General features: G+C 44.5%; 1 protein-coding gene across 5 annotated transcripts in view; it reads left to right on the top strand.

Annotated features, from left to right (window-relative positions):
* Nucleotides 1-16350, top strand: part of ZFAND6 (zinc finger AN1-type containing 6) — a 56182-nt gene that overhangs the window by 30797 nt on the left and 9035 nt on the right. For 2 of the 5 annotated variants that reach the window (XM_058665551.1, XM_058665552.1), the window contains exons 2-5: nt 8838-8888; nt 11821-11991; nt 13380-13482; nt 14251-14351. In XM_058665551.1, the coding sequence (XP_058521534.1) occupies nt 11838-11991; nt 13380-13482; nt 14251-14351 (358 nt within the window). In that variant the 5' untranslated portion in view covers nt 8838-8888; nt 11821-11837. The remainder of the gene's footprint in view (nt 1-8837; nt 8889-11820; nt 11992-13379; nt 13483-14250; nt 14352-16350) is intronic. The other 3 variants (XM_058665550.1, XM_036495393.2, XM_058665553.1) reach the window with 2 other exon arrangements.

The following is a 16350-nucleotide window of genomic DNA, read 5'->3' as shown; positions in this document are numbered from 1 at the left end:
TCCAAAAGACACACTTTTGGGACAGAAACTAATGTCTGAATTTCCTTTCTGTATAGGTAACACGTTTAACTCTTAAATTACAGTTCTATTAGCCACATAAACACAAAATATGAACCGACAATGAGCAAATCCCAGTCTGCAAGGACAGCCAGCTTGCAACAAACCAAGTGACACATACATAGGTTATAAAATTTTTCCTCTAAAGCACCAAATTGTAACTATTTTAAGTTCTGTGGACCATTGCAACCACTCAATTTCATACACAATATGCAAATAAATAGGCGTGGCTGTTTTCTAAAAATTTTTGTCAACAGTTCCTGCTCTAGAACCAATACCAGGCACAGAAAGAGGTATTCAGCTACACACTGGATGAACAAATGAATGCTTCAGTAGCTTGATTTCTAGAAGATGTCTCAAAGTTGACATAAGAGGCTTGGCATCGATTCCGTTTACAGACTGCACGCCTTGTGTAACTGACCAGGGTGAGACACAGATTTCTCCTTTCATTTTTTTAAAGAGAGCTTCATAGTTTCCTGCTTTGGGATAACATCCCTGGCTGTGAGTGGCACTGTGCTGGCAAGGTGGCGGGACATATTCACGCATTCCACAAATACTGAATACCTTCTGTTTGGCAGGCATCCATGAGTAAGTGAAGGTGTGCATAAGTGAATTTAAACAACTTGTAAGGGTTCAGACAGATGATGGGGGTGCTTTTTAAATAAGGTGGTACTGGCAGAGCTTCCTGAAAAGGTGACATTGCACAGAGCTCTGCAGGAGGTAAAGGACCCTGGTAGGAAGCTTGGAAGGAACAGCAGAGTCCAAAGGCTTTGAGACAGGATACTAGCCTGGCACCGCTGGGGGTTTGTGTGATCCATGTAGGAACAGAAGAGGTCAAGTAGCGGGAGCAGGTCAGGAGGAAGCCTGCGTCAGGCGAGGAGTTTGCTTCTGTTCTCAGAGTTGGGAAACCATAAGAGGATCTTGAGGAATCAGATGGGATTGGGATTCACTGCTCCATGGTCGCTGACTGCTGACAGACATGTCAGGAACTCAGCTGTCAATGACCGTGTGATGCAGAGCGCCAGCAGCTAGTGGCTGGAAGGCACGGTATCAACATTTAAATTGCTTTTTAAAGTTTCCATGAAGTCAAACACTCATTTCATACCGGAATACAGAAACGGTGTAGCTATGTGATTTTGACTCAGGGTCTCATTAGGTTGCAGTCTAGGTGGTAACCTAGGCTGTGGTTGTGCAAACACTTGGCCATAGTTGGAGGATTTGCTTCCAGGTTGACTCACAGCTGTTGGCCAGGGGCCTTTATTTATTACATGCCAGCCGCTTTTCTTCCCCCAGAGTGAGGTACCTGGTATCCAGCGTGCCATCACTTCACAGGCCTCTGATAATTGTGCATGGGTTCAGTGTGGAGGGAAATGCAGAACAGGCGCAGGAATCCTTGGGTGCAAGCGCGGAGGCTGGTAAGCATGAGATTTTAAACTGAGGTACCACTAACAAATTTCAAACAAATCAAATGCCTAGGGATAATAGCTAATAAGAGATGTCTGAGACTCTTCAATAAACACTGTGGAACAGGTCTTGGAACCAGAGGAAGGTCTAAGTAAACTGAAGGATATATAGGTATGGCTATAGATTCAGGGCAGTTCCAGCTGAAAGTGGGTCTTACATAGAAATTAATGAACTGAATCTAGAGTCTGTACAGAAACAGAGAGCCAGGAAGCCAGCAGTCTGGAGGTGAAGTCAAACTGATGCCAGACAAACAAACCTTAGCTCATGAAGTCTGATTCTTAGTACTTGATTTCAATACTCCCATTGAGAGTCAAAGACTATTTTAATTCAAAACCTTTTTTTTTTTTAAAGTGGAATTGAGAGCCCAGGTAGAGACCAGCACATGTGGAGATCACAGCATTGTTAGGGAAAGTGACCTTTCCAGTCGCTGATTTAGATAGATTGCTTACCCATTTTTTTTCTTTAAATTTTATTTGAAAGGCAGAGTTATATATAGAGAGAGGGATCTTCCATCTGCTAGTTCACAAAGACCTGAAATGGCCAGAGCTGGGCTGGCCCAAAGCTGGGAGCCAGGAGCCTCTTCTGGGTCTCCTACATGTGTGCAGGATCCAAGCCCCTGGGCCATCCTGCGGCTCTCCCAGGCACATTTTCTAATAAAAATAAATAAATCTTTTTTTCTTTAAAAATACGCAATGATGTGCATAAATGCAATATTTGCAGTAGTCCTAAACTGCAATGCTCCAAAATCCCCATCAGAGTAGAAAGTAGTTTCTTCATGTGATGGAATATAAGGCACAGCACTGAAGATATCACAGTTAGATATAAATGCATTTTCATAATCTCAGTTTGAAAGAAGCCAGACAAAATGTGTACATCTTGCATCATTCCATTTGTGACAGTTCAGTGACAGGAACAGCTGCCGTGTTCAAAATCAGCAGAATGTTCATTCCCGTGTGGGGGTCAGACAGGTCTGCGGAAACTCCTGGGTTATCTGGGTGCTGGCCCCACAACCACCTGTGTCACTTGAGCTATGGGTTTCTTCGCGTGTTTGTAGGTTTACTGTCTGTAGGATATCTTTGGCTGGAACTAATGGGGGTATTTTTCCATTTGATTTGCATCCTTGTCCTCTCACTGTGAGATCAGGAAAGCCACAGTTGGGACTTGATTCTTCAATTCCTAAGGTCTCTGGATTGGATTGAACAGTAGCTCAAGTCAGCATTGGTCTCAGGTAACAGTACTCTTGGAGGTGGATGCAGACAAGATGTACTGGTTAGCCTTGCTTACCTTGAATTCTCTTGCAAGTTCTTTCTGTATTAGCTTGTGTTGGTTTCACTGCTGTTAACCTAAAAACGAAAACAAACCCTGCTTCTTTCCCACTAGCACCAGTAAAACACAGGGGAGACTGGTCAGTTGGAGCCACTTGCCTAGGTGCCTGCTCCCTTCTTCCCCTCTCACCCCTAAAGACAATACTAGCCCTAGGATGAGAGGGTCAGGGCGCACCCAAAGCCAGGGAGATGCTCTTCCTGCACAGCTGAGAGAGGTTGTAGGGCTTCTGTTAGCTGAAAGGGTAGGGAAGGAAAATCCACTCTAGGTTGACAGAACCTGTGAGCCTGAGTGAACCTTTTTTTTTAAAAGATTGATTTATTTTTATTACAAAGTCAGTTATACAGAGAGGAGAGACAGAGAGGAAGATATTCCATCCAATGATTCATTCCCCAAATGACCGCAACGGCCGGAGGTGCGCCAGTCCGAAGCCGGGAACCTGGAACCTCTGTTGGGTCTCCCACGCGGGTGCAGGGTCCCAAATCTTTGGGCCGTCCTCGACTGCTTTCCCAGGCCACAAGCAGGGAGCTGGATGGGAAGTGGAGGAGCCGGGATTAGAACCAGTGCCCATATGGGATCCCGGGGCGTTCAAGACGAGGACTTTAGCCGCTGGGCTCCTGAGTGAACCTTTCTAGTTCACCATCTCACTGGGTGGTGGATATGTACATAACTAAAATGCGTGAAGTTTCCCAGGAACTTGAACCTCATAGGTGCCTCCATTCAGAGCTGTGCCTGCCCAGATTCCCACCTCCTCTGAGGTGATGACACTCACCGCCTGGTTTAATCCTCGAGTTGGCAAACATGTGCTCATCACCTGTCTTTGTTGAAGCCAGGTGTCAAGCCAGGAGATAAAAAGGGGAAAAAATTAAGAATAACATTTTATTTTATGATGTGAAAATTCTGAGAGATCTTAGTTGTGGCCAGAGGTAGAGCTTTAGCTGAACACAACAGGGCTCCTTTGTTTTCATGTTGTGTTGAGCAGTCAAGCTAGCATGGCAGCAGGATGCTGAGTGTTTGTCACAGCAACTGTGTGGCCTGTGAAGCCAAGCAGGTTAGTGATAGGTCCCTTAGGGAAGTTTTGCCAACACCTGGTTTAAGCATTATCATGCAGAACATAGTAGATGAGGGCCACAGAAGGCAAGATTTTTTAGAATTTTTCTTAAACCTGTCTTCAGCTACCAACAGCTACCCAGGGGCCTCTCCTGGAAAGGTTTATCTTTAACATCCATGAGGGCTTCCCTCACAGGAAGTCAGGTTACTGTGTCCTAGGATTACCTCTGGGGTTTCTTTTATTGGCACAGACTAGAACCTTGGAAATGATGGATTAGTTATTTCCTGGGGAAGTGTGTGTGGTGTCCTTCAAGCTCTTGTCCTGTCCACCACACCCTTGCCTTTTTGTCTTTCAGCCCCAGCAACAGCAGGAAAGACAGCCTGGTGTAGGGAACTGGGGTGCTACACCGAGCGCACTGCAGAGCCTCCTTAGTGCAGCAGGAACCCTTGTCAGAGCCCGTACTTTATCAGTGAGTAGCATTCTTCCCAAGGCGTTGTAAGTTGTGAGCTGCTTTATTAACTTTCCTGGGTTTCTTGTTAGCTCTGCAGAGGTTGCTGCCCTGCCCCTCAATGTGTGTATTGTGTGCCCTCGTGGCAGCTGGCCCTGGCAGATTGCTGCATGCCACCTAGCAATGCTGATTCCAAGACCCTGGATGGGAGGATGTGCTCCTCTTATGAGGGGCTGCTGTTGGGAAAACCAACCAGGGAAGCTAGTAGGAGGTCCCATACAAAGCACACTGCACTTTCTTGTGGAGTCTCCATTTTATGCAATTGCTAAGAGAATTTGCCCTTTCTGGGCAGTAGTTATCCATTGATTTAAAAAGGCAAAGTTAAGGGCAGTCTTAATTGCTTTCTTTAATTGAAAGAGAGGTATTAACCACAAGTTAGTTCATGCCACAGTTTCCAGCCAGGGCTAGGCCAATCCCAGGAGTTGGAACTCAGTGTAGATCTGCCAGACAGGTGGCAGGGACTCAGATACTTGAGCCGTCTGCTGCCTGTGGTTTCCAGGGGTGGGTGCTACCTGAAAGTTACAGTAAGAAACTAGAATAGGACTCAGATGCCTCAAGCACTCTGATAAGGGATGTGGAAAATCCCAGATAACCATAATTTAATGCCAAACACCCCCCCCCCCCAAGAAACAAGTGACTTTTAAAAAGTGTTGTGCTGGCCCTCAAGACATGGGTATGTGTCAGATTTAATCCGAGTTTGTTTACTGTTTCTCTAGATTAATTCATCATTATAAATTAATTTCCTTCTGGTTTCCTTCAGGAGAAAGAACAATGACTTGAGAAAATTGGATATGTATTTTGAAACTGCCTAAGACCACTAGTCATTCTTTTTTTTTTTTTAAGATTTTATTATTATTGGAAAGCTGGATATACAGAGAGGAGGAGAGACAGAGAGGAAGATCTTCCATCCGATGTTTCACTCCCCAAGTGAGCCGCAACGGGCCGGTGCTGCGCCAATCCGATGCCGGGAACCAGGAACCTCTTCCAGGTCTCACACACGGGTGCAGTGTCCCAATGCATTGGGCCGTCCTCGACTGCTTTCCCAGGCCACAAGCAGGGAGCTGGATGGGAAGTGGAGGAGCCGGGATTAGAACCGGCGTGCATATGGGATCCCGGGGCATTCAAGGCGAGGACTTTAGCTGCTAGGCCACGCCGCTGGGCCCCACTGGTCATTCTTGCTAAATAACTTTCAGTATATAAATTATGAATGCTGCAGTTTGAAACTGTTTTCATCAATCTGTTTTCTCCCCCTACCCCCTTTAATTAAAATATTTTATAGGATTCATGTCAGACGTAAAGTGAATTTGAAGAATAAACTTAAGAGTTTAGCTAGGCAATGTGTTGTGTACATGTGGGGTCTTTGAGAATAGTAAGAGCAAGAGCCCCTCAAGATGGCAGGGAGGCCAGTAAGTAAAGCAAGATGACTTTTAGGATGTGGCACTGGAGTCCTGAGATGTGTGAGTTTACTATAGGCAGAGGGCCGAAGTGAGTAACGTTTACAGAGGAAGGAGCTGCAAGTGTGTTTCCAGGAACTCTCATGGTGTGGATCGGAACAGGGGAGCCTGTGCTTTCAGAAAGAACGGAGGCTGGGCATCTGCTGTGTGCCAGGCACTAGATGCTTTCCCTGCATGCTGTTGAATATGGTCGGAGCCAGCCTGGGGAAGCTGAGCAGATTCAGCTCTTCAGTTAATTAAATGGCAAAGCTAGCACTCAGACCACTCCCAAGTCTGTTCTCTTCTCGTGCAGCTCACTTTCCAGGGAAGGTAGACTGGTGTGGGTGAGTCATACAGAGCATTTGATCTAGGTGGAGGACTCTGGGACAATTAGATTTTAGTTTAAACTAATGAAACGCTGTCTGTAACAGTAAGAAAATAAAAGCATATGACATTTCCAAGTGAAAACTTAGTGATGGAACTCCAGGAAACGAAGCCAAGGAAGCTAGGCTGAATTTGCAGTTGTATTAGCGTCTGTCGCATTCATTCATTAAATGAGCTTCCTCTGCAGTCTTAAATTACTTAGTATTGAATTTTTGTGCACATAAGAACTTTGGAAGTGAAAAAGACAAAGCTAATTTTCTCATAGAGTCAGTGGTTATTAAAATTACTTAATATTGGGGATGGGGGCAGGGAGAGCTGGCACAGTGGCTCAGTTGGCTAATCTCCACTTGTAAGCATCAGCATCCCTTAGGGTCACTGGTTCATGTCCTGGCTGCTCTACTTCCCATGTAGCTCCCTGGTTGTGCCCTGGGAAAGCAGTGCAGGATGGTCCAGATCTTGGGCCCTGCGCTTGCTCCAACCATTGCAGCCATTGGGGAAGCGAACCAGTAGATGAAAGATCTTTCTCTCTGCCTCTCCTTTTCTCTGGAAATCTCCTTTTTAAAAAAAAAAAATTTAATTGGGCCCGGCGGCGTGGCCTAGCGGCTAAAGTCCTCGCCTTGAAAGCCCCGGGATCCCACATGGGCGCCGGTTCTAATCCCGGCAGCTCCACTTCCCATCCAGCTCCATGCTTGGGGCCTGGGAAAGCAGTTGAGGACGGCCCAGTGCATTGGGACACTGCACCCGCGTGGGAGACCCGAAGAGGTTCCTGGTTCCCGGCATCGGATTGGCGCGCACCAGCCCGTTGCGGCTCACTTGGGGAGTGAATCATCAGATGGAAGATCTTCCTCTCTGTCTCCTCCTCTCTGTATATCTGACTTTGTAATAAACTGAATAAATCTTTAAAAAAAATTAATAAATTAAAAAGAAAAACCTTAATACTGAGTGAAAGAATGAAAATTTAAATTAATCTTTAAATGAAAATATTAAGAACTCATGCTCATTTTTAAAAAGTGAGGGTATCAATAACATCAAATATGGGAGGAAGCTTAAGATAATTCGGATATAAACAATAAAATTAGTTGTTGGCTCATAATAAACTGAGCAGCAGAATTACTCTTTCATAGTTTTTAGTCTTTTTAATCATTACAAAAAGGTAAGTTTTATGTCCCAAAAGTGTATATGCTTGGTTACTTTTAAGTAGCCTGTGAAATCTTTCTTTATAGATCTTGAATTAAGTAAATCATTGCTAATTTTTTTGCTGTGTAGGGAAGCTTGGCTTGGGAAATTATTAGTGTTACTTTTTTAAATTTTATTTTATTTTTATTTCTTTTTAAAGATTTATTTATTTTATTACAGTCAGATATACAGAGAGGAGGAGAGACAGAGGAAGATCTTCCCTCCGATGATTCACTCCCCAAGTGAGCTGCAACGGGCCGGTGTGCGCCAATCCGATGCTGGGAACCAGGAACCTCTTCCGGGTCTCCCATGCGGGTGCAGGGTCCCAAAGCCTTGGGCTGTCCTCAATGCTTTCCCAGGCCACAAGCAGGGAGCTGAATGGGAAGTGGAGCTGCCGGGATTAGAACCGGCGTGCATATGGGATCCCGGGGCATTCAAGGCGAGGACTTTAGCCACTAGGCCACGCTGCCGGGCCCTAGTGTTACTTTTTTATAACATTGATAACCTCATTGTTCCAAAGTGAGTACTGTACTATAAAAGTTTGATTCCATTGTGCTTTGAACAGTGTTTGTTGACTTTTCATAGAAATCGAGTATTCTGGTTGGTTGTGACTGCTTCCTGTATAATGAAAGGTTCGCCAGTATCGGTGGGGAAAGTTCACTAATTCCTGTCTTACAACATGATCAGATAATCATTAATTAGACTGGAGTAACCAAAGTTTTTCTATAATCTGTAAGAATCTGTTCAGACATTTTATTCCTAATTGGCCTCCACTTGTGTAAAATGTTAAATCCGTGCATAAATGCTGTGCATCCATTTAGGTAGGGTAGCTTAGGTAAATGTGTGTTTTGTTTGTGAACAGGAAAAGAGTTTGAGGATGCATCTTTCTCCTGAAGAATCTGTGTCTGCTACTGCCTGTGTTGAAAGTACATATTTGATAGCAGTGGAGTCTCAAAAGATTTTATGCCTAAATTCGACTATTGGTAGTGTGTGTGTATTAGTTTTTATAAAATATGTATGTTGAAAAATATTGTCATGGTTTTAGGATTTATTTATATATTTCAAAAAGCAGAGTAACAGAGAAAGAGGTTTTCCATCTACTGGTCCATTCCCCAAATTGCTGCACTGGCCAGGGGTGGGCCAGGACAAAACTGGGATTCTGGAACTCCATCTGAGTCTCTCACATGGTGACAGAGGCCAAGGCATTGTTGCCATCCTTTGCTGCCTTTCTAGGCACCAGCACTGGGAGTTGGATCAGAAGTATAGCAGCGGGCACTCAATCTGGCATTTGATTATGGGATACCAGCGAAACAGGGCTGTGACTGAGCCTGCTGAGCTACACCCCAACTGTAGTTTCTTAGAGTTACAGTGTGGGATTTGAAACCATATAAAAATGTTTATCCTGCCGTGTTAAAGTTCATTGCCCTTTTACTTTAAACAGGTCTCTGGTTCATGACTAATTTTGTACCATCTTCTGTTGGTCACTTGGAAGGTACGAATTCTTTTGATTTGTGAAGATGAAATGTTCATTAAGCCTTGACTAAGCATACTTCCTTGATAGAATTGATCTCATCAAAAGCACTTATTAGCATTCTTGAGCTTTTGTTGTTTCTTCACTTGAATGACAGTGCTGTGTCCTTAGTTTAGTTGTCAGAATGACAGATATACACTGTTCATTTTCAGGAAAATGTCCACTGTGTTCCTCAGGCTGAATAGCTAAACTGCCATAGGCTACAAGTTTGTCTTCAGTCTTATTTCTGTAACTGAGATGCTTTGTGAGTGCTTCCCAGTGTCTCACAAAATGCTGACGAGACGTGTGTTTGGGGTAGGATGTAGTGCAAATCTGCACTTGGCTGGGAGAGCGTGGTGGTGGAAACTGGTACTGCTGCCCTGCTCTGGCTCCTTGGCAGTGCACCAGCCGCTTTCCCACCACCGCTGCTTGTGTCCAAACAATGAGGGAGCACTCATTAATGTTACGCTGAGAACTGCTTGGGCTTCAAAGGAGCCTGTGAACCACACTGAGAGAATCATTGGTATAACAGTGTGTGCTGTGCTGGAGCCAGACTGCCTGACTCGAATCCTGGCTCCATCGCTCACTGGTCATGGTATTATCATGGGCAGCAGTAACCTGGTACCCAAACCAAGCATTGCAGGGAGAAGTACAGAGAGCTGCTGAGCCTAGAGTGGAGGGGTGCGCATGTGCTTAACATTAGTTCTCCTGTGCAAACAGGGCTGCTGAAAGGTAGGGGATGAAGTTGTGTGGGTATAATAAAGTCCTTCTGGGGAAAGAATGGTGGTTGGCCCCAAACCACAGTTTTAGGGTTTAAAGGCAGGTACTAAGGCTTTGTTTTGTACATCAAACACCCTAACTTTCTGGATTTTCAAAAATGGCCCCTTAAAATCTTTCCTCCAAGAAAAGAAGGTAAAGAAAAATCTGTTAACAGTAAACAGTAAATGCTTTCCATCCCAGTTTAGTAATTCAGGGGAATTTGAGCAGCAAAGCGTTTTCCTCCTTGTGTGGTCTTTGGGCATGGAATTGTCTTGATTGCACATACACCCTTTTTCCTTTTGGGAGTAACCTTCACTTAGGAGGTTATTTTAATCAGAAAGATCCTGTTACTGCCTTCTGTCATGTTGTTCATGCCAGCGAGCGAGTTGCTGTATGTATGGGAGAAGCAGCACGCAGTGCTCCCGCACCTGCTGCCATGTTTTATTGCCCTCATGTGACTCCAAAAAGGTCCTTGGTCGCGGCAGCCCTGGACTGAGCCCTCTGTCCTGCTCATTTTACTTTTTTAAGATTTTTTTTTTTATTGGAAAGTCAGATATACGGAGAGGAGGAGAGATAGAGAAAGATCTTCTGTCTAGTGATTCACTCCCCAAGTGTGTGCAACAGCCGGTGCTGTGCCAATCCAAAACCAGGAGGCAGGAACTTCCTTCAGGTCTCCCACACAGGTGCAGGATCCCAAGGCATTGGGTTGTCCTCAACTGCTTTCCCAGGCCACAAGCAGGGAGCTGGATGGGAAGTGGGTCAGCCAGGATTAGAACCAGTGCCCATATGGGATCCCAGGGCGTTCAAGGCGAGGACTTTAGCCACTGGGCCACGCTGGGCCCTCATTTTTTGCTTTATGAATCTAGGCACCTAAAAAAAAGTTTACCTCTAATTAGACAAGTTTTATCTTCATTTTAGAGAAATTTTTTAAGATTTATTTTTATTGCAAAGTCATATATAGAGAGAGGAGGAGAGACAAGAGAGGAAGATTTCCCATCTGATGATTCATTCCCCAAGTGACTGCAACAGCCAGAGCTGAGCTGATCCAAAGCCCGGAACCAGGAGCCTCTTCCGGGTCTCCCACGTGGGAGCAGGGTCCCAAGGCTTTGGGCCGTCCTCAATTGCTTTACCAGGCCACAGGCAGGGAGCTGGATGGGAAGTGGGACTGCCGGGGTTAGAACCAGTGCACATACGGGATCCAAATACGTTCAAGGCGAAGACTTTAGCTGCTAGGCTACCGTGCTGGGCCCTGTTTAAGAGAATTTATGAAGACTCAAGAAAATATAAATCAGGGGAGAAAAGTTGCCGTTGGCGTTGCCATTCTTGGATCTGTCCTTTGCTGCTCTTTTTAATGATTAATGGATGTTCTGTTAGTCCTAGTTGGCAGCACAGTGTATGTGTAGTTCATGGTGTGTGCATTCACTACCAGCAGCTCCTCACCAAAATGTACTCTTAAAACGTTTTTAAAGACTTTGTGGCTTTGCGATTAATATGTAGGATGCTTGAAAAATCCATTCCCCTGATGACAATTGGGTGACTTTCAGTTTGTCAACCCTTATTTATTACATCTTACTCATTTTCTGATTATGCTGTGTTACTGTGGTGAAGAGGTCTGTGCAAGAGAAGTGACTGCTTCTAGAATAATACTTACCTTTGCAGGATTCGTGAAGTGGGTTCTAAATTACTTTCTGGCAAGACTGAACTACTTCCCCATTACATTAACATTCTGCCCAATTCTCTATTTTCGCCAGATATTGGTAAATGCTTTTTAAACAAGATAAATTACACAAGTTTAATATTGAGCAAAAACATAAATGGTTAGGAGTTAAATAATATACAGCAAAACTGCAATTTATATTTCTGCTTATGAAAGGAGTCCACACTGATTGAGCCCTGAGGGCTTTCGTTAGCATTCAAATGAAGTTAAATCTTCAAAACACAGGAACAGGAACAGACCTGGTAGGTGGAGTAGGTTGGAGTAAGTGTAGGAGATGTGCTTTTGTTCAACTCCCTAGGCTTGGGAGTGCTACATGAAGTGGTTTGAGGAGGGGTGGGAGTGAGTAGTGAATTTTTGTCTTGGTTTGAAAGGCAGATTTGTATCGTGTGTGATGGAGGCTTGAGTGTGCATTCTTCGCTAATTCAGTGCGTCTTTCAGGTGTGTAACAGAGGAACATGGCTCAAGAAACAAATCACAGCCAAGTGCCTATGCTTTGTTCCACTGGCTGCGGATTTTATGGAAACCCTCGCACAAATGGCATGTGTTCAGTGTGCTACAAAGAACATCTTCAAAGACAGAACAGTAGTAATGGTAGAATAAGCCCACCTGGTAAGTAATTTTGCTAAGACACAGCAGTATTCAGAGTTGATATACACATGGGACCCACTGTATGCAGCACACACAGTTCCTGTTCCCACATTGTGCTCACATGACCACGTTCAAAGCAGCCACACTTTGCATCCCATGTTGATGAATAAGAGGGTCATGGATCCCAGCTTGTTGAACTTCGAATAGATCCACTGCGTTGGGTTGCTGTAATGTGAACCCCTGCTCAGACTTTGTTAAAATGGAGGCCTGCCACCAGTAAGGTAAGGAAGAGCGGGCTTTCAGGAGGTTCTGACTCACTTGTGTGGGGTGCCTTGTGCAGTCAGGGTAGCTGAAATAAAGGATACAGATGTGCCTGCACAGAGGACTGGGTGTAATTGTAGTGGACCCAGTTGGAGGCAGGTATAGTGGATTATTCCAGACCAGGAAAGATACAGCCTTTTTTAAATTTGAGTAGTGGTCTTCCCACCCTCCTGGGTTTATTTTACTCATGAGAGAAGCAGAGAGAGAAAAATAGAAACATGTCCTTTGTGCTGGCTCACTGGTCAGATGCCCACGTATCCAGGACGGTGGCAGGCCAAGCCCAAGCTATAATCAGTTGTGGGGGCCTCACTGTTAGGGCTGTTACTGCTGCCCTGCAGGATGGGCATTAGTAGGAAGCTGAGCAGTCCCGAGGGTAGAACCCTGGGCACTGCAGTGTGAGATGCTGGCAGCCCACACAGTGTCTCAGCTGCAGCAGTGCCCAATCCCACTTTGGTTTTTTATGCTTTTGCGTGTCAGAGGTCGTGGATGGAGTCATGTGAAAAGGATCATGTAACAGCAGGGTTTTACAGGTATTAGTGTAGGGTGACTCACGGAGGTCAGTGTCTGAATGTTTAGATTCTCTGTGGTTTAAGTTCGGGATGTTAGATTTTTCATTTCATCTGAGGTGTTTCTTACTGTTTTTTGTTTGTTTTTCAACCCCAAAACTAGAACTATTTAAAGGAAACTTCCCAAGAAATTATAAGACTAATATTGAATGAATCTAAGTTGCTACTTTTCAGTTACGGTAGGGAGAAGTGCATAGTGTGCTGAACCTGAACCTGTGTCTCGTTTGTAGATAGTGCTAGCTTTTAAGGATTTGGGTATACATGCAATTTATATGTGTTTCCTTCTTGGTTAAAATTAATATACTCTTCAGGGGAGAATGGGGAAAACAACAAATAGTTGAATAACCTTTTTATTAGAAGACTACTGGAAAACGTATAGCTAAAACTAATGAACCTACATATTGTACAGCAAAAGGTGAACTCCGCCTAGTGTGCTTTGTGAGAAGCGGTAGTGGGTTCCTCAAAGCAGGCCTTGCACTGCCTGGAGCATGACATCACTGACCGGGTGGGGTCCTGTTCCAGCAGCTCCTGCCAGTCGCCTGTCGGAGTCACTACCAGCCCAGTGTGCAGATGGCAGCGGCCCTGAGGTGCAGTTGGTGGCAGACTCTCCATCTCTGCAGCCAAGGTGAGGGTCGCCTTGCAACCAGTGTGCAAGCCGGCGGGACGTAAGGAATGGACATGTGCTGATTTTGTTGAGCCGTATGAAGGAAAACCTCGTGAAAGCACTTCTGGATTAACAGGTCTAAATGGATCTGTCTGACACTATGTACTGGTTACCAGAAGTTTTCTGCTGCTTTCATCTTGGCCAGAGATGTTTCTCTCTGAAACGTTAGGTTTCCCTTGCAGACATCTTTACCTTTGTCCTTTTGATGTGCCCTGACCCTCCCCTGAAGTTCTTTTGAAGCTTGTTCTGCGCATTTTAGTCAGCCTGGAAATGTGAGTGCTTGGAATTAAAAACAATGATTATTGCAGAACCTCTTTACTTAATATCATGATATATGTAGTACACACCTGTTTTGTAGTGTGTTTTTCTTTCTCACTCTGAAGATAGGTCGTTTGGAAATTTGCATGCGGAAACATTTGTTTTGGTCTGCTGTTAGGAGCGTGTGCGTGTATGTGTGTTTCTACACTGTGGTTTCTTCTGATTCACAGGTGATATAGGATCTGGAGTGCCAGAATACACTCTGCAGCTTTGCGTTAGGGTTCTGTCATCACGTGCTTGTCACGTGGCTGCTTTGTTTTCAAAGCAGTAAACTTCTGGTCCAGCTTAGTCTCTATTTCCATGATCTGTTTCATGTTTAATCATCTTTATAGATACATTTACCTCTTATTATATCACTTAGTTAATGTTTTCTATAAATATTTTTTTAATGGGAATACTTTTGTTTTCTAGCCCTGTATCAAATCAGTCACTTTTATCAGAATCTGTAGCGTCTTCCCAAGTGGACAGTACATCTGTGGACAAAGCAGCCCCTGAAACGGAAGATCTGCAAGGTGTGTATCTGTAGCGGCGTGCACTGCATGCCCTGCGGCACAGGAGCCCTTGGAGTGTGGTAGGCTACATTTTGGCCACTTTGTTTTTGAACAGTGTTTTGTACCCTCAAGTATTTAATGAGATGTTGGAAGCCATTTCTAATTTAAGCATAATTGCATAATTAGCGTAAATAGAAAATGCAAAATGTTTAGTTTGAAAAATACGGTTCAGTGAACATGAGTATTGCACTGCTCTATTATTCTGGGTAGTTTAATTCAAAAACTGCTTCCTCTCCATCCAAGTGGAGCTGCTGGCCCGAGGGAAATCTGTTTCCTTTGGGCTCTGACTCTGATTTTGACACGGTAACCTGCTGGGCTGGCTGTCACCCCTGGTCCTCCAGCTGTGACCTGAAGGGTGCCTGGTATCCTGGGCCACTTGCATTCATGCTGTGGTTTGCTTGTGTTCTTCACATCCCTATTTCATGATCAGAGCCATCTGAGAAGGCTTGACAAGAGGTGTGCACATGAGGCTCTCCCACTGGGAGCCCCGGTTCAGGAGGCATTTTAGGAGCTGTCCATCTTCCCCCCAGTGAAAATCATGTGTGAGGTGAGAAAAATCGGCTGTCCTGAGAAGCCCATGGCTGAGGAGGGTGTGCTTATGCCCAGGGCAGGATGTCCAGAAGACAGGTGGCCTGATCTACCAGGCTTTCCTTTGCCCTCTTGCTCCCATAGCAGGTACACCAGGGTTTTGGGCTGTTAAATCTTAGATTTTAGTAACATAGTCCCCTTGGTTTGATTTTATTCCCAACAGTTAAACTTGACAAAATTTGGATGTAGGTTTTTTTCATATCATGAGAATATATATGTCTTCAGCATAAATAATTAGTCTATCTAGCATATTATTATGAACTCCATAAATATCATAAATGAGTAATGTTTTAGTTCAATAGACAAATTTAAGGAAGGGAAGAGATGAGGACTGTTCTGAGAGCAAAAAAAGAAAGATTGGGGTATCCACTGGATGTAGGAAGATAAGGCAAGAGTAGGGTCCGAGTTCCCAGTTGTTATGGTGGTTCAGGAGTGATTGCTGTAGACAGGAAGATTGCAAAGGATAATGCGCATAGACAGGATTGTAGTTTGGATGGAAGACTAAAAAAAAATCCCAAAGTGCAGAGTGCTGATTCAGGGGTTGTCATTAAATCACAGGCATTCAAATGTGCAGCGTGCCAGTCTTGCGCCAGAGATTCGAACGTCATAGATGTAGGTTGAAAGACTGAGGTCACGTACCTTTGAGGCTTGTGGGCAGCAGTGTAGGTACCCTCACCTTGCCCGAGTGCATTGACACTGAAGGTAGTCATAATGCCATTGCAGGAAAAACTGCCCAAAGTTCTAAGGATTAATAGACTCCAGTTTGCATGTATGAGCTGAATGTATTTGGGTTAAACCACTATCAACTTCCAAGACCCTTTAAAAAATTTGGCATTCATGATTCAACCTAGCAAGATCTTTGACAAATGAGATATACCGCTCACCCGAGTTTAAGAGAACATTAATTTTCATCTATAAAATCTGCTAGCGATCTAATTTTAACAAATGTTTTTGCTTACATTGTTAATGCCTTCTTTTATTATAGATAGAAATATAAATAAGTGTATATGCACTCATGTACGCACATGCTCTCCCTTACTGGATAGGGATAGATTGAGAGAAGAGATCTCTGGCTTAGTCGTATGGTCACTTGTGCTGGCACTTGACCCCAGGCATCTGACTCTAGGCCAGACAGGTGTGTCTGTTGGGCTGGCATGTGGAGGTGAGTATTCCTGTTAGCATGTCCAGCCCCTCTTTGGTTCCCAGGGGACATGAACTGGTTTGGCAATCTGCCCTGGTATCTTTTCTTCCTATTGCTCCATGCGCCTCCTGCCTTAAGGAAAATTGATTTACTGGGGATGCAGTTCCAGATGGAAGTGGGTCTGTGAGTAGCAGCTGTGTACCTGAGCCAGGGTTGGCTAGCAAGAACAGA

Source organism: Ochotona princeps, chromosome 6 (assembly GCF_030435755.1).
Source record: "Ochotona princeps isolate mOchPri1 chromosome 6, mOchPri1.hap1, whole genome shotgun sequence".
Classification (NCBI taxonomy): Eukaryota; Metazoa; Chordata; class Mammalia; order Lagomorpha; family Ochotonidae; genus Ochotona; species Ochotona princeps.
Note: the sequence above shows the minus strand (reverse complement) of the source record. Positions and strands in the feature narration are given on the sequence as shown.